The 18,555-nt window shown below is 34.8% G+C and overlaps 2 protein-coding genes across 2 annotated transcripts; both read right to left on the reverse strand.

The window, feature by feature from the left end:
* Positions 1–3,873: 3,873 nt before the first annotated feature.
* LOC114730893 (phytochromobilin:ferredoxin oxidoreductase, chloroplastic-like) lies at positions 3,874–11,189 on the reverse strand. The gene is made up of 8 exons (XM_028918000.1): positions 10,986–11,189; positions 9,662–9,778; positions 7,617–7,711; positions 5,458–5,548; positions 5,203–5,334; positions 4,964–5,068; positions 4,202–4,252; positions 3,874–4,122 (listed from the first exon to the last, which is right to left on the reverse strand). The coding sequence occupies exons 1-8, from the start codon at positions 11,187–11,189 to the stop codon at positions 3,946–3,948; spliced, it is 972 nt and encodes a 323-aa protein (XP_028773833.1). The 3' UTR covers positions 3,874–3,945.
* Positions 11,190–13,557: 2,368 nt separating this feature from the next.
* LOC114730894 (clathrin coat assembly protein AP180-like) lies at positions 13,558–15,771 on the reverse strand. The gene has a single exon (XM_028918001.1). It carries the CDS (start codon positions 15,769–15,771, stop codon positions 13,558–13,560), a length of 2,214 nt encoding a protein of 737 aa, XP_028773834.1.
* Between the last annotated feature and the right edge of the window lie 2,784 nt (positions 15,772–18,555).

Below are 18,555 nucleotides of genomic sequence, written 5' to 3' on the forward strand. Positions count from 1 at the left end.
ATCAAAAGATAAATCTAATATTGATTTAGAAGGCTGTAGCCATTGGGAGTGGATGTAACTTTTGGCATTCCCCTGAGCGTCTATTTCAGAATTGGTGTAAGGTATGTTTTAGATTTTTTTTTACATCAAGGTGCATGTATCCATCGATACTAGTTAAAAAATTGTCATAGAAAGCCCTTTTTTGGTCATTGTAAAAAGTTGTTTTTGCATCAGTATCATCAGCTCTAGGTACATATTTTCGAATCATTTTACAAAATTAAAGCAAGTAGATTTCCAAAACTCTTCAAAAATCTCTCCAGTTTCGATTAAATTTGTTACTATTAGGCTTATTGAAATATAAAATAACTTGGGATAGACAACATGTATGCTTCAAAATTTTTACTTGGCTGAAAAATTGATCTTCCCTTGAGTTCATTTATAGGTTTTGTGTATACAAGTTGGCGAAATCTCATCTTAGAGGCATTCAAGAAGCAATTCTTCAAAAACCATCTCCTTGCTGAATGCTGAAGGACGGATGTAAAATCAATGAGGCCCATACAGATATAGCAAATAGGTATGTGGAAGTCTTGCATATTTCTACTTACACTTCATTAGTTTAGGCTTTTCACTTTTGTTATGTTCTTTTCATGCTGTTTTGTTTTCCTCATGCATCCAAAACAGGGGGAAAAAACAACAAAATTGGTACATATATAAGCTTCTCATTATGGCTTAATATATCTATAAGATTAGTACAGTTTGTACAAGAATTTCTCCACAGCCCCACGCCCTCTTGCACCGTTCCCTCCCCTCTTAAAAACCCCAACCAAACAAAAGGTTACGAGAGGATGTATTTCAAACTCTTATCTGCAGAAATTGGACCAAAATCATTTAAGACGAATTGCCTGGGGGGATATCCTTGGGTTTTTTTTTCTTGGGACAATTATAGTGAGATTCTTAAAAAAAAAAATTACAAAACGAGTCCCAAAAGTTATCATTTTCTATCCTAAAACTTGTCATTACAGACTGTTTAGGTTGTTATTAGAATTTTTTGGTAATTATTTTCCTTTCCTAGATCTCATTATAATTGTCCTTTGTTCCCCCTCACTGGCAACAGAAGGATCGAAGGTTGTCGTCGTTGATTCAATCACAAATAGAGGGTTTCCTTCATCTAGAGTATAATCTGTGAGTTTATACTCCGGTCACTCAGTGATCATTTACTCTTTTTAATAGTTGAGTAGTAGGTAATTATATTATGTTGTGTAAGGGGGAGTTTGCATTTAGGCAGAATAAATATCACTGATTCTACACGTTATGAAATATAAAAGATTTTGTTCCACATCTCTTTTGGTATTTTCCTCACGGATTTCACGTCAAAAAAATTATCTTACTTTTCTAAAAATATCAAGCTAAGAAAAATATTGCTGGCCAGAAAAATATTATTATCCAAGGTAATCATCATTTGTTTTTTTCTCTTGAGATGGCTCTCATAGTCTGATTTATTACAGTAAAAATGCCTGACAGATGGAAAGGCGTGTTTCGAGTCCTGGAACATTGTAGGAAACTTCCTTAACTCGGTAAAAGTAGTATAAAAACTTTCAACTAGAAATTCTTTTAAAGAATAAAAAGTTGTCAATTACTAGCTCTTTGTAAATTACAAATTGTACTTTATGATTAAAATATAATTTTTACTCTTATAAAAGTTTTCTTGGCTCATTATTATTATACTTAGCTAAAAATATTACAGTTTTTAAAGTTATAATTTTAAAATAAATTTTGTATTCTTTGAGTCTTTTATTGTAACTTTCACCAAATTTTGATGCTTAGTAGAGAGGTTTCAAATAGTAATAATGATTGTGTCCATTTGTCTTCAAAACCACGGCTATATCAAGCTGCCACATACCCATCTCATGACATATACATATCCATCTATAAAATGCTCTCATAAGTTTATACACGTGTTTTCACTTCATAATTTCAACTATTGAAATATTAGACAAAAATTCAGAATTTAATTTTTATTTTTTATTAATTGAACCCTTTCAAAAGAGATAAAATTCGCGAATAAGAAACAAAATTCATTAGGAATCATTTTTTATTTTTGTATGGAACATACAGATCAATTTTCATAGATCATACTCTTCATTCCACTTCCAATTCCTATGTTAATAGGAGTGTGACTTCTCTTTTGTCTCGCAGTAACAAAAAATATTCACCGTATGTAGACTTTTCTATTAATTTTTTTTTTTAATTTCCATTGATTTGTGCCGGAAGTTATAAGCTGAAAATTTTACCTCATTTTATATGTTTTACCACATCATATATTAAGTTAATACTGTTTAAAATAACCAAGTGTGAGTGGCGTGTGTTGTGCAGAAATGTTGAAAGATGGCAAAAATCCAGAGTAAGTTGATACTTGATTCAGATAACTTGAACAACCCCTGAGAATAAAGAAGACGTGCCCATTGGGAGTGGACGCCAAACTTTTGGCATTCCCCCGAGCATCTGTTCCAGACGTGCTGCTAAGGTATATTTCAGATTTTTTACGTCGACCTTTATCTATCATAGTTATAAAACCGTTATAGAAAGCATTTTATCGTCGCTGTAAAAAGGTTTGATTTTGCACTAGTGTCAGTTCTAGGCACACGTTTTGTTTCTTTTAGTAAGAATTTCTTGTTACTTGACATATGAATGTCACCCTTCCCACAAAAGGGGTGATTTGTCTTTTTCTTCCCTAAATTTTTTTAATTTTCTACCAAATAAGAATGCATCGTACTAGTGACATTTATGTCTTGAGTCATAATGTGAAGAGTAATGTTGATCAAGTTTTATGTATTTGAAAACTCAAGAAATTAGCTCTATATGATGAAACATCATAATGATACTACTGCTTCTTGATAGCTTTTTGCCCTCATCCAATCATGTTTCGATTGCAAAGTCAGTATTGTGCTTCAAAGGAAATCCATCCAAATATTTTACATTCCTTCAATATGAATGCTTAAAATCTCTCAAGTTTACATAATCATTTTACAAAATCAAAGCAAGAAATAGACTTCCATAACTCTTATTTTGCACATGCTTACATAACTCCATACACAGGTTGATAATATAGATGACTGATTTCTGCATAATTTTTACTTGGCTAAAAAAAATTGATTTTTCTTTGACTTCATTTATCGGTTTTGTGTATACAAGCTGAGGAAATCTCATCTTAGAGGCACTCAAGACGCAAGAGCTAGAAACAAGAGCAATTCTTCAAAAACCATCTCCTTGCTGAAGGATGGATGTAATTTCAATGAGGCCCATGCAGATATAGCAAATCAGTATTTGGAAGTCTTGCATATTTCTATGAACAATTCATTAGTTTAGGCTTTTCCCCATGCATCCAAAAAGGGGGAAAAACAAAAATTGGTACCCATAAGCTTTTCATTATGGCTTAATATATCTATAAAACTAGTATGACACGATCTATACAAGAATTCCTCGATAGCTCTCCCCCTCTTGCACCCTTCCCTCCCCTCTAAAAAACCCCAACCAAACAAAGGTTTACGAGAGGATGTATCTCAATCTCTTATCTGCAGAAATTGGGCCAAAATCATTTAAGATGATTTGTATTCATAACCTTTACTTCAATCACAAATAGAGGACTTCCTTTATCTAGAGTTGCGTCCCTGAGACTCTCAACTAAAGCTCGAATGAGGCCCTTTCCGTGTCTTTTTCTTTTGAGACGCAGCAATTCGACTTAGATTAGGGCTTTTATTCTTCAATCAGTTAGAGGTTGGTTGACACCTTGATGCACTAAGAGCACTCACTTTTGCAGTAAAAGATAGGCATGTAACGAATATTGCATTTAAGATCAAAGAACAGCATAATCAGAGGATGGGGAAGCCAAAATTGTGAGGGGAAAACAAGAGATCAAATAGAAGAGGTGAAAACAAAACATCAAGTTACCAAAACTAGATAGTGAAATCAGCTGCTGATGAATTCACCTCTCGCATCCCAAGGGCGATTTTCATAAGATTTTCCGACAATGCTGTGTGATTTATCTACACTTCCATCCTCGCAACGAAATTCTGGAAAGTAATCAAGGAACATTTTGCTTCCAAGTTCATCAACTCCATTAAATAGAAAGCTCCTCAGCAATTCCTATAAGATACAAGACAATAAGTTTGGAATTGCCCTTCAAGTTTGTTGAGGAAAAGTACTAATCTCATATTAAGGTTACCTTCGCAAGCGTCTCCCCAATAAGCCTCTTCAAGAGTCCCTGACCTGGATCCTACTTTTCAAAAGTTTTCATGAACCAAGTACATAAAGGATACGTTACAAATATAGCGTATACTCTCAGTCTAAGTCATTGTTAAATGGCAACAAGGATTACTTGGTAAACATAAAATTCACCTCCCAAAGTTTAGTATCAATAAAATCCTGTTTTAAATCCTGGAAAATAGCTGTTATGTGCCGTAGCACGAGTTACCAAATCTTTTATGACATTGATAAGAATGTGAAATTCATAGGATGACCCACAGAGCTGGGAAAATTATCAGTCTAAACTGATATCTAAGAAATGCAAAATCTACAGTGAATCTTCTAAGCTTAATTATCCTTGCAGACCATTATATCTTGCGATCCTCATATACCACTCTCTCCTTTTGCTTAGGCCTTTAGTTCATTAGGAATTTGTTGACAATATTAACACTTATAGAATGCATCACTGAAATGCTGTTGCCGCATATCTATGGCTTGGTTAATTCAAGCAGCATATGATATCCCATATGAATAATGGGACATCGTAACCAAGGCATCACCAATCCACTATTTTCTCCTTTCCTTAAAACATTTTGTGGGAAGATTATAAATGCCAGGGAGTTCTGTATCCACATGCTGGGTGTGGACGATGATAAATTAGTAATAATGTGGCAAACATAAATGTTAATATGGTCAAATGACCAATCATATAACCGTATGAGTTCCAATATAATCTAACTACCTTTTCTGCTCTCCACGTTAGATATCTATGCTGTGCTTCACGATTGCATAAAATCTGAGATGCATCTGTCTCCTCAACAGCTGTGGCTTCTAATTCCAGCCACGCCTGAAAATTATGGGTCATACAGAAAAGTTAGTATTTTATTGGCTAATATTTTTGAAAAGGAATTAAAATCATGACCCTTAAAACATCATATATTCGAGATATAGGATAATAAGAAAAGATCGTGTCATCAACACCTTGTAGTAATCCTGGAATGCAGAATACAGAATATCATAGTTTTCTGCGCTTGAAGAAAACTTGGTCCATATGACAATGGGTGAAAAAAATTGAATGGACTCGCTTGTGAGCTTCCCTCCCCATGGTAAAAGCTGCATGAAATTCGTGTTCTGTTAAGAAACCTAGATCATTATAGAACAAAGTCAAAGAAATGCTAAGCTTCAAAGAAGCACTTGATAACTTTAAAGTGGCAAAACTAATATGTTTACATTTACCTCAGCATATTTTAGGCCAAGAGGAATTAAGCTCCTAAAGTACTTTTCCTTGTAACCCTGCTGATTAATATCATGCAATGGGTTAAGGTCCCTGTAATTTTTAATGCTATGCTCCAGAGTTAGTGCTCCACATAAAACACTGTAATTTGTTTGTAATGTTTGAATTAGAAGTTACAAAAGGAGAAGTGCAGAACTCTTGTAATATTGCCAGTACCAAAAGAAAAGCAAACTTCAAAATGCTAAGGACATCAAGAACGTTAAAAATAAAGGCGAGGCACAGTGCTATAAACTCATTGCCAACCATAAAATGGTGAAGGGAACCCAACAAGATAACTGGTTATTCCTTTTCTATTCCCCCCCCCCCGGGTGACAGATATCAGGATATTCATCATGAAATTGGTAGGGTTACACTTCAAAAATTTAGACTTATGATTTAACAGTTCAATTATTTTGGCCAAGTTTTAATGATGTAAATCAAGTATTGATGTATACAGAATTGGAGGAAAGCACTACAAAAAAAAAATTCAAGTACAACAAATGGGAAGCCATATTGCCCCAATTAGGCACTCATGTTCTGAGTTATTGAGTCAAGAAAGGCCTCTTGTTGTCACTTCAACAGATTTTAATACCATCATACCTCCATATACCAACATTTTAAGACAAACTAAATTACAAAAACTAAACTTACAGTTTTGAAATATGAGGAACCAAAACTAAAAAGGGCTCAAATTTCAAGAATCAAAAATTATATTGAACCTTCATACAAAGTTAGAAGATTTACTAGAAAAAATTATAATGCTAGATCAAGCAAATTATTAGAAAACTACTAGATCAAGCAAATTATTAGGAAAACTAAGTCCACATAAAATCATATTCTTGAGATTTGCCACTCTAAATAATCAAAGTCAATCTATGTTAATTCTGACTGATCAGAAGAGTCGAAGAAATTGCAAGTAAAGATTGTGATGGTTGTATGCAGCAGTCCTGATTATTAGAACAGGAATTCTTAACTTTCGTTAAGACCCTGTGTTTGTAGCAATAAGAGAACAACTGAACAACTATTATTTCCTAATAATGCTAACAAAATTCACAGAATATACTGTGAAAAACAAGAAAGGGAAAGAAAAAGAGGGGACCAGGAAAAGAGACAAAAGGAGAGAAGGAAGCCACTCTAAGGACCATCATTTTAAAAGTGATTTTATAATTTACAAAGTAAATGTATGAGAAGAGTTTTGTCTCTATTTGCATGAAAGCACTTTTAAAAAGTGCTTTTTTGGTAACCAAACACTGCCAAAGCCTTCTTAATACCTCACAAATCCACGTCAAAATAGACTGCTCGAAAAAAAAAATTTTTTAAAAAAAAATCCATTATGATATTTTCAAAACATAAACTGATAAAAAAGAGGTGTAAACCTTGTCCAAAGAATAATGACATATCCTTTCACAAAAGTCTGCAGGGGATAATTAATTCATTGTAAATACAATATTTATTTTCACCTAGTTCAATCAGGGTTACCAATAATACTGATCTTTTTAATTAATTAATGAAACTGTGACATTATGGTCTAGTAAAATATAGGGAGAATAAAAGTTAGGTCCCAAAAGACCAATTTAATCACTATAAGGTCCTAAAACATTTTGAAAGAAAATGAGTTGCAAATATCTACAGAAACACTGCAAATAGGAGTCTAAGGGACTTAAATGGCCTTACTTCTAGTGATTTGCAACTAAGACTCTCATATTTTCATCTGTTTATATGATATTTGTAATCCATCTATCTTCCTTCAAAATGTTCAAAGAACTAACTGTCATTAAATTAGTCTTTTGAGACCTAACTGTCATTCCCTCTAAAATACATTGGCGCGCTGTGCCCAAATAATAAGGTAAAGTTGCATGCTATATAATTACTCAGATGCTGTGCAACAAATGCTAATAGAAAGTTAAATATGAATAAAATTTACTTGAAGTTCTACCCAAGGGAATTTTATAAATTTGTGAACTACACTTAAACAGGATGCATTGACTTGAAGTTCCATTAGCTTAAGAACAAATTCAGCAACCACAAAAATAGTACAAATTTCATTGTCGCTCAACAAGTTTGAGGAAGGTTTCACAGCTACAAAAAGCACATTCAGTTAACAGGGAATATGCTAACTCACAATACAATGATGTTTGATCTGCCACTCGTGAAAAAGTTAGCACAAAATATGGGTACGTCATATTCTACTTTTGGAAAGACAGCAAAATCCAGAACCTGCACAAAAGGGTTCAAGAAAAAGTTATTGGCTTATTGCAAATAAAAGAATCAGCAAGTACCATGCATTGATAATTTCTAACTCAACCCACAGGAAAGAAGATTCAGAGCATTTCATGAGGACTTCTGTTTATTTTTCTCTCATTCACTCAGACTGTCAAAATGGGCCCTAATTCATATGAAGACGAGAAAATCTGGAGAATTTATGTTCTTCTCTTCCTATAGGTTCAATTTGTCATGAAAAAACATTTAAAGATTTCCACGAAGTAAATAATTCTACCTGTTTTCATTATATATGTGTGTGTGCGTATGCATAGATGGTAATCTTTATGATTAGAAATAGAAATGGAGTGAGTAGAGGATAATAACAGCAAGAAGGATGAAATGTGATGCTTTATACAAAAAAGAGTGTGATCAGGAAAAATAACAAATCAATAGGTTGCCGTAATCGTGGGGTAGTTATATTTGCCAAATGCATATTCAATCAAAATGGATCCCTAACAATTGATGATGGAAATGTTCTTATGGAAAATAAAACCAAGCAAAGATGCATCACTGTCAAATCCAGCGATTGGAATTGCGACAGTTGAGAAGGGATGCCAAAACAATAATAGAAAGTCAGGACTTTTTGAGAACTACAGATGAAGCTTGAAGTATTGCAATACGCATGTATATATAAACAACATTTGGTGACAGAGTTGTTAGCTTCTTCTTTTTCTTCTTCTTCTTTTTTCGGCATAGGGAAAAGGGTCAATGGACCAAATACAAAAAAGAGCACCTCAAGACAGGCAAAAAAACATTGAAAAAGAAACTACGTGGAGCATAATCTGTTGACAGCTAATTACTACAGTTACTAATGAATTTGGAGCTGTCTGGGTCTTACACCCTAAGGAAGTCTCAAGTAAAGAGGTTTTGCAAAAAAAAAATATATAGAACGACAAGTTTAGAAGATCTGTTAAAAACATTATGATGGAGACGGACCTCAATTCACTTACTCAAGAAGGAAGCCCAGGCTCAAGACTTAATATACAAGCAACTGGGGAATTTTTGTTTTGGCCGTTAGAGGCAAGAGAAGAATGGTTTTGGGCATAGGTAATTACTAGAAGGGAGCAACAAGCAGAGGCATTGCGGAGAGAGAAGTGTAAGGAACATTTTGGGAGAGCATATGCTTTTCAAATAAAAAGGAAGCTGAGATGGTTCTAAGAGTGTTGGGAGATCGTAATTACTAGAATGGAGCAACAAGCAGAGGCATTGGAGGCTAGAATGACAAAAACAAAGCATGGAGTAGAAAACCTAGAGAGCAGAATGGATACAATGGGTGATTTACTAGAAGCTATTCAGAAAGAGGTGAATGGACTTAGCAATCACAATAGAAGCAATGCAGTCACAGGCTCCCCTACTTCTAATATCACTAAGATTCGCTCACCAGTGATGAAGATAGCTGAAAGCAATGGAAGATTTGGAGATGGTTTCGGAACTGTGCCTCTCCAATGCACAGGAAGCTGAGATAGTTTTGCTGAGAATGTTGCTATCTTTGATTTCGGCAATCATAGTTTTCTGTCATTTCTAGCTTATCAATGATTTAATAAGTACTCTGGACCTGGTTTCCATACACTGTTTTAGATGAACTTTTAAAGTAACTTAGCATTTCATGAATGAAGATAAACGGGTAAGCAACAATCGACAGCAGGCTGTTTAAATAAATATTGAGGGCAATCAATCATTCTAGTTATAACAAATTAACAGCCACAACAGAAGCAATAGCTAGATGGTAGTGAGAACTGAGAACCAATCCTACTTGCTCCATCAAATTAAATAACATTGTCAATGAAATACTTAAAAATTACAAATAAGTATACTTGGAAGAACCCAGAAGTTATGGAGCATTAGTGGACACTTGAAAATCAAAGGTAAAGCACATCATTTACTCACCAAATAGGAATGGAATACCTGCACTGTTTCGGTTTCAATGCTCAAACTTCGCAGAAGCCTAATCTTGGCAGCTTCAAAGGATAGCATATGAAGCATTCCTTTACCATCCTTGGAATTGATGGAACTGAATTTTTCCTAGTAGGAAAAATTTTCGTTGTAAGCATTTGTTAATGTTGACAGGATACTACCGACAATCCAGCAACCTAAATCACAGACTGCATCAACAATTTAGTAACCTAAAACATCACCTTGTGCACAAACTAAAATTAAAGCAAGTAAAATATATCAGGAGTACCATGGGTTTCCAAAGGGTATCAAATACATTTCAAAGAAAAACAATCATGAATACAGGGAAGGATCAGGAGACTGCTTGGTGAACAAGACAATGCAACAAAAGCTGAAAAATATAGAGTCATGAAACAAATGTAAAATATACTTTAACTTTAAAAAAAAAAAAATGAGGAAAATGAAACATTGACCAAAGTGATTGTTTACTTTAATGTTCAATTGTAAAATTTCCTCAATCTAATGTATTTAGGAATTCTCTAAGACACTAGTTACACATGCCTATGAGGTGTCCAGTTATAAATAAAATTTTCAAAATTGGAAGTAGCATTCTATCAGAAGTACGAGCACATTATGGGCATTGATGCCCATATGTTGGTCACAACTCCCTTTTAAATTTTAGTGCTTCACAGATTTCGGTGTTTACCCTAGCATAAATGGAATGTATATATACTTATTCATATAAAGAAACTTTTTTGGGTATTGATCGCCATAATGAATGGGATATCGTCAATAATCAAGTTTCCAAGGCAAATATTTTAGACACTATAAATAACCAAGAGAACCAAGAGTGAGCTTCAATACTCTAAAAACGTAACCAACATAATAACCACCCCCCACCCTCGGCATTTTGGACCAAAGACATTTGCAGGGACATTTTATTGGACTTATGTCGTTTTTGTTTCTTTTCTCTATATTTTCCCCTTGGTAGCAAGCACAACTTACAGAAAGAGTAAATCAATCAACCATAGATGCATTACGAAATTTGGTGTCCAGTGTCCATATATCCGCAGCTAGAATCCACACATTTACTCATTCTGAAAACAAAGAATTGCTTAAAAATTCGATCGATATTATGTCTTTAGTTGTACCCCACAGTCCTCAGTTCAAATCCTACCAACTTGAAATGCTTATAATTAATTGTTTTTCAACTTCAATGTCAAGCCAGACACCAGGATTAAATACAGATTTAACAATCAACTACAACCAGTTCAAGAAGCCTAAGACGAATAAGAAAGAGGGCATAATCCAAAGTAGTACAGATATCCGACCATACATGTAAAGGCGAAGGGACCAAATGAGTGTGGCGTCTGGTTTCTTCCAAAGCAAAGTCGACGAACTTCCTGTAAGAGACAGAGAAGGTGCGTGCCAAGACTCTTCTGTTCCTCCAGCAGCAAGTAGAACCGCTAGTACTAGTTTTAATTAGTGGTTGGAGTGCTGGTTTAAAGCAGAGAGTTGAGGGGGAAGAGCCAATCTCCATCGAGTAAAGGCTCTGTGAGATTCTGAAGCTTTCGCAGTTTCGCTTCAGAAAATTTGGAAATCGCTATCTTCGACTTTCCTTGATGAAATTACCATTGCAGGGACTGGGGGATGGGCGTCGAAAGGTAAGTTTTCTGGGATTGCGTGGTTCCAGCTTTCAAGTCTGTGCCGCGAAAAAGCTCCTCTGTTGCAGGATTTTTACCCAACATTTTTTTATTATAATTTGAAATTCAAAATAATCCGAACTTCAATAAAAGCCCATTTGCTGGCCTTGGGCTTTTGAAATTATTGGGCCGGCCTGAACAGCTAGAGGCTAGAGCCTTTTCCTTTTTGCGCTTTTAATGCTGACTTGCCTTTTGTTTTTGTGATTTTTTAAAGTTCACATCGGAGGCCCAAAAAAAAAAAAAGCACCATGAAATGAATAAGACAAAATCATAAAAAAAAGTGACATGATTAACAAAGTTTGGGATTCGTATGTGAAAAAAAAAAAAACAAAGTTTGGGGTTAGGTTGATAAGAAAGTCACATATTCATTCAGATCACGAAATACTACCCTGTTATAAATACAATAGTTATATAACTAATTTGTATAGATTAAAAAAATAGTTAAATTATTTGTTAAAATAAGTATAATTTAAATGCATCATAAATTAAATTATGACATAAATATCATAAATTTGTGTCATTGTTTATAATCTATTTAAGATTCACTGACATATTAATAATAAAATTTGCGATAAAATATTTTGTTGCAAAATTGGAATAGGTTGTCCTGCTACTTAGTGGTGGAAAATTCTATTGGTACATTTTGTGGAAAAAGCCTTTTTGAATGGATCAACGACGAAAAATTTTATTAATGATTCTGTCATGGTTATAGAATTAGTGATGGAAGTTCTTTTTATGCAAATTTTATGTCATTAACTTCCAGTTTCTTTTGTAATGAATGCAGAAAGAAAGAGTGACACCTAACAAAAGCAAGACACAAAAGGAAATTGAAGGAAAAGAGAAGGCTAATCAAATCAAATTAAATTCATAAACTCAATTGTATTAATTAATACTATCACATGACTTGTACAAACTCATTTCAAACTCTTTTCTATGATCCTTTTTTGTTGCTCCGTCCAGATCTGTTTTTGCTGCTCTAAACTTAGTTTTTGCATTGATTTGTCAAGGGCATCCTCATTATTTGTCAATGATGAACTAGGCCATAATGATCCAAACGGATCATTTTCCTTTGCTGCTCCCAATAAAGGTTCATTAGAAACCTTGACACGAAATGTCGGTTCAGCCATTGTGTCCAGAAAATTTTGCTCCCAAAAAGTTGATTGAACCATATCTTCATTATTAGGATTCCTTGCAACAATGGTTGGTGTTGCTTCTACCATTGAAAGATTATTATTTTGAATTCTAAATGTTGGACTTGGTGTTGTGCTGGTGGTCTGATATGTATTATGGGTCTGAAAGTTTGGCATTGTGTTTGTTTGATATGAATTATGGGTCTCAAAAATTGGTTCCTTGCTCATCTGCCATGAATCATTGCTATAAGAGGATGGCATTGTGCTTGTCAAATATGAATTATAGGCATGAAAAGCTGATTCTGAATTCGTTTGAGATGAACTATGACCATGAAAAATTGGTCTACTACTTGTCTGAAATGAATTATTATTACCTTGAAAAATTGGTTCTATGCTCACTTGGTTCGGAAATTGGGTATGAAAAGTTGGTTCTATGCTTGCCTGGTAAGAAGTATGTCTTTGGAAAGGTTGTTCATTGCTTGTCTGGTAAGAATTAATGCTATCAGAGGTTGGTGTTGTGCCCATCATGTAAGAATTATGGTTTTGAAAAGGTGACTCTAAGCTTGTTTGATATGAATTGTGGCCATAAAATTTTGGTGCAATGCTTAAATGACATGACTCGTGACTTGGAGAGGAGGATGCTAAATTGATCTTAAATGAATTAGGGGAACTCAATGTTGGTGTTGTACTTGTCCAGTATGAATCATAGCCTTGAAAACTTGATGTTGAACCATTCTTGGATGAATTTTGAGAGTTGAAGGCTGGTACTATGCTCATTTGAGATGAATTGTGACCTTGAGAAGTTGATGTTGGACTAAGCTTAAATGAACTTTGAGAAGTAAAGGTTGGTCTTGTTCTAGGTTGATATGAATCACCATGGCCTTGAGAAGTAGTTGATGTTGAACCAAACTTGAATGAATTTTGAGAATCGAAATTTGGTCTTGTACTCATCTATGAATCATGGCCATCAAAACTTGATGTTGAACTATTGTTGAACAAATTTTGAGAGCTGAATGTTGGTGCTGTGCTCGTTTGATGATGGGAATCATGGCCTTGATAGGGTGATAATGTTGAGCTAAGCTTGAATGAACCTTGAGAAGAAAAGGTTGGTGCTGTTCTGGTTTGATGAACCATCATGGCTTTGAGAAGTTGATGTTGAACCAAACTTGAATGAGTTTTGAGAACTGAAAGTTGGTCTTGTAATCATCTGATATGCATCATGATCACCTTGAAAAGATGATATTGAACTAATCTTAAACAAATCTTGAGAATTAAAAGTTGGTGCCATACTTGTTTGATACAACTCATAACTTTGGGATGCTAATGCTGAATTGGTCATGAATGGAACTTGAGAAGGAAAGATTGATGTTTTTCTTCCACAAGTTGAATTTGGACTAATCTTGAATGAACCTTGAGAATGAAAGATTGAAGTAGAATTCATCCCACGATTATTTTCTTGAGAAGAAGGTACCAAAGCCATGCTATTCTCCGTAAGATCTTCCAAACTAGAGCTCGTTGGCATTGCACATGAAGTGTTTGAATTCAAGTCACCCAAAGTTGATGTCAAATCCACGTCAAAACTAGAACTTTGAGCAGTGAAGTTTGGTACCATTACTGTTTGATCACTAGGATTTTGATTCACATCAAAGATATCAATTAAACTTGTCTGTGTTTGATCTATAGCATTGGTAAAAGGAGAAACAGTTGTATCATCCAATTCCAGAAAAGGATTGTACTGTTGATGAGGCACTACTGAATCAGATTGATTAAGCAAAGAAACAATGGCATTATTATAATCTGCTGGTGCTTTCTCTGTTGTAGTGCTAGTTGCTGTCTCTGCGAAAACTAACTCCCAGCAATCTTGGGACACATTACCATTAGTATTATTATTACTTACAAAAATATTTTCATGTTTTTCTTTGTCTCCTTCGTTTTGCACATCATCAAGACTGACAAGGTCTAAACTTGACCCCGTTGCTTGATCATTAGTATAAGAATGGTTCGAACATGGCTCATAAGCACTAGATGAATCATCATTTTTATCTGATTGCTTCTCATCTTCTTGATCATCACCATAATCTATCTCAAATCTCCTTGGTGTCAAAATCCCAGCATCAGTAGCAATCATTAAATCCTCCAAAGATGTACAATGAGATGATGCATTTTCAGACGCTGTCTTAAAGGAACTCTCTGGTGTCCCATATCTCTCATACCCTTCAAAATGAACTCCTGAACTTTCCCTTAATGCAGAAACAAACAAGTGTTTTGAGAGGGGTGAGTACTGTGAAGAAGAAGAAGAAGATTGAGCACGATGATGATTGTGATCACTGAGATTAATGTTAGTGCTACTTGTTGCTTGGTCCTTTAAGAACTCTTGCAAAGTCTCCATGAGTTCTTCTGATATTTTCTGTACTTTCGGATACTCACTGCTCCTACCAACCCCAATGCTTAAACAAAATGAATAAAAATCACTTAACTCATCAAACTGCTTGCAAGATTTCACGCAGGCTTGAAATGCAGAGACACATGCCTTGTATGGTAATTTGAAGAAGCTATCTAGAATAACAGAAAGACCATTAGAGATATCCCTATAGAGATCAAAAGTCTCCTGAACGACAGCGTATAGAGAGATTTGAACCAAATGATTTGTTTTGGCTTCCCCAGTTGGTCTGGTCCCCATAGCTCTGTCCAACAAGCGTTGGCAAAAAGTAATCTTGTCAAGAAGCATTGATGGCTTCATGTCTTTGATTATTCCCGCAGTATCGTTGAACATCTTGTGATTCTTGAAAGGGTTTTGATGATTCTTGAAGGTGATTCTTTGTTGAAGCTTCCCTGTTAGGAAGCAATCTAAGCGCTCATCAAGATACAGAGCCATTAATCTAACAAAAGCAGTGAATTCCCATGGACTAGAACTTGAATCATCTCTAAATCCTGAAAGATTCAGGATTCTTGAGCCTCGTCTCATTGCATGCAAGATTTCTCTAGGAAAATATGGATCACCATCCTGGAAAATTCTGAGAATGATCATGAGAGATTTCAAGGCGACCACCCAATTTCTTGTTTTCCCAATACGTTTGCCAATAGATTGGGCACATACAGCTGCATAAACTTTGTTGGATGATATGAGACTCACAATTTCATTAACATAACGTCCTTCAATGGGAATCTCATCATGTGTTGTGGCTTTGAGGATGACGACTTCAAGATTTGCTGCATTTGTTACCTTGGCGAGACTTAGGCTAGTTTGATCTTTTACTGCACCAATGGCCTTTCTAGGTTTGCTTGGCATGTTTCTAGTCTATAATTCAGATTGATTTTGCAGTAATAACTTTGCTTTTGCCTTCAGATTTGACTTCTGGGCATGATGTGTTTTTGAGCTTTCAAGGGAGGGGAAGATACTCGAAAAAATTTTACTGATCATTTGCATGCTGCTTTAAAACGCAAAGGATTAAGAACTTTTCGAGATGAGGAAGAACTTGAAAGGGGAGATTATTTTGATCCAGGTTTAGTACAAGCAATTGATGAATCTCGTTCTGCAATTGTGGTGTTCTCCCCAAATTATGTTTCTTCAACTTGGTGTTTGGATGAGCTTCAAAAGATCCTGCAATTAAAGGAAGAGTCGAGGCTTCAAGTATTTCCAATATTTTACCATGTAGATCCCTCTGATGTTAGGAAACAAAAGGGATGTTTTGCAGAGGCATTCGTAAAGCATGAAAAAAGATTTGTACAAGACAAAATGAGGGTGCGAAAATGGAGGAATGCTCTAGGCTTTGTTTGGTTTAACAGAAGAGAGGGGAGGGGAGGTTAATTAAGGGCCCGTTTGGTACGCTGGAATTGGAGCAGGTGGATATGGAAATGGAATTCAATTCCATCACAAAGTTTGTTTAGTACAAAAAGAAGGCATGGAAATGGGCTCCATGTGGAAGCCAAATTGATGGAATTGGCTTCCATCACACAACTGATGGAATTGTAAACAATTCCATGGAATTCTCCTTTTACCCCTTTCTATCATCTCCTTCTGCAAAACATTCACCCTCCTTGTTTTTGCTGGCGAATGATGATGGCGGCAGCCACCTTCGGCAACGGCAACGGAAACGGCAGCCACCTTCGGCAATGGCAACGGCGGCCAGATGCAAGCAACGCCTACTTTCTCCCTTCAAGCTTCTGCCATGATGATGGTTAACGATCCGGTGGCTTTGATCTTGTCTGCCGCCACCCTCATCTCCTTCCCTCATGCTTGATGGCTTCACTCGGTGGTGTAAAAGTTTCTAGATCTACATAATCCAGGACTGGAAACTTGTTAAAGCCTTCGACTTTTTCTTTCAATGTCTTAAATCTACCTCCTTTCAATTTGCATCTAACTACTTGTCGGCGAAGATGAGCCTCGAGTTTTTCACGAAGATTTGCTTATTAAGAACCAAATATTTTGGTTCTAGTTCTGCATATTCAATTCAATAGATTCTATGGTCATAGGAGCCTTTTGCTTCTGATGCATAAGAAAGGAATATAGAGGCGCCTTTCAACTTCTTCTTCCATTCGAATATTGGCATTTTTTTTTGGTTCCATTTTATTTTCAGATTTGGTTCTCAACTGATTGTGGTGGCTAACGGTGGCGTTAGCGGCTGGGGTTGAAGTTGAGGTGGGTTGTTGTACTGTTAGGTCCTTAAGATTGAAAAATATATCAAGGGCAGTATAGTCTTTTAATACAAAAGGTACTCATTTTAATTAAAAAATTATATATCATTTCCACGACATACCAAACACATTCTTAAACCTCATTTCCATATATATTTCTATTTCCATATCCATCTCCATCTCCATTTCCATTTCCATCAAAACTAATTCCAGCGTACCAAACGGGCCCTAAAGGAAGGGGAGAGGAGGGAAAAGGAGGTCATGGTTTTGTTTGGTTGGAAGGGAAGGGAAAAGAGGGGAGATTTCTTGTTTGGTTCATGAGAGGAGGGGAGGGGAGGTAATTATAAATTGACAAATATGCTCTTATCTCTATATTTAGACTGATTTATTTTTTATTACAATATTTATATCAAAATTATTATTTCTTGATTTATCAATTTTTTTAAAAAAAGCCAATTACCTCACTTACATGTGATAAAAAAATGATAAAACTAAAAAAAAATTAGAAAATATGATAAAAAGTTTAACATTCTATCTCATTAATTTTATAAATATATGTATTAATGTATATGATATGTATATATTATATAATTATAATATGCACATGATGATATGTATATATTAATATATATGCATGTTATCTGAGATTACAATACATACATGCTATGATATATAATTATAATACACACATGTTATGATATGTATATGTTAATATATATGATATGTATATATTCTATAGTTATAATATTATATTATCATTATCAAATATTATTAGTGGCTAAAAAGAGAAAGAAGTGAAAAAAAGACTTTTAATAAGATGGACAAACTTGGAATATTGAAAAGTTGGTATGGGTAGTTTGGTCAAAATTAGACATAATATTTCTCTTCCCCTCAAGAAAATCTCAAATTTGGAGCGGAGGATGGGGAGGGGAGGGGAGGGGAGCACTAAAAGACAAATTTCTTCCCTCTCCCCTCTATTTTTTTCAACCAAACATGTTTATCTCCTCCCCTCCCCTCCCCTCAACAACCCTCCCACCAAACAGAGCCTTAGAAAAAGTTGCTACTATATCTTGTTGGGACTCAAAATTGGTAATTACTTTTCTCTCAATAACAATCTTTTATTTTTATTTTGTTGAAAATAAGGGTGTTGATATTCAACTAAACTTTAGTGTTCATTTATTTGCTAGCAAAATTAATAGACTTGTAGTGCTATTGTTTATATTTATTGTTGACGAAATAGGTTTCTCAATTGAATTCAATCAATGATAGCATTTTGATATGGTCATTTTTCTTTAGCGTATCAAGCAGGTCTGTTGACCTTTAGTAAAATTACATAATATAATTATTGTGTAATTCAATAGTTAAAAATTAATATGAATAATTCCTCTGTATTTTGAAATTTCATTATTTATTTTTGTCCAAAAGAAAACTTTCATTG

This window comes from Neltuma alba, unplaced genomic scaffold (assembly GCF_004799145.2).
Source record: "Neltuma alba isolate B1F8T4 unplaced genomic scaffold, ASM479914v2 tig00012776_pilon, whole genome shotgun sequence".
NCBI lineage: Eukaryota > Viridiplantae > Streptophyta > Magnoliopsida > Fabales > Fabaceae > Neltuma > Neltuma alba.

What these genes read in the sequence shown, in the direction of transcription:
- LOC114730893 (XM_028918000.1), bottom strand. Translation starts at nt 11,189, where the DNA reads ATGGAGATTGGCTCTTCCCCCTCAACTCTCTGCTTTAAACCAGCACTC. An exon ending in CATTCCAGGATTACTACAAG is followed by an intron (nt 5,069 to 5,202) that starts GTGTTGATGACA and finishes CATAATTTTCAG; the next exon opens with GCGTGGCTGGAATTAGAAGC. An exon ending in TAACGTGGAGAGCAGAAAAG is followed by an intron (nt 4,253 to 4,963) that starts GTAGTTAGATTA and finishes TTTGAAAAGTAG; the next exon opens with GATCCAGGTCAGGGACTCTT.
- LOC114730894 (XM_028918001.1), bottom strand. Translation starts at nt 15,771, where the DNA reads ATGCCAAGCAAACCTAGAAAGGCCATTGGTGCAGTAAAAGATCAAACT.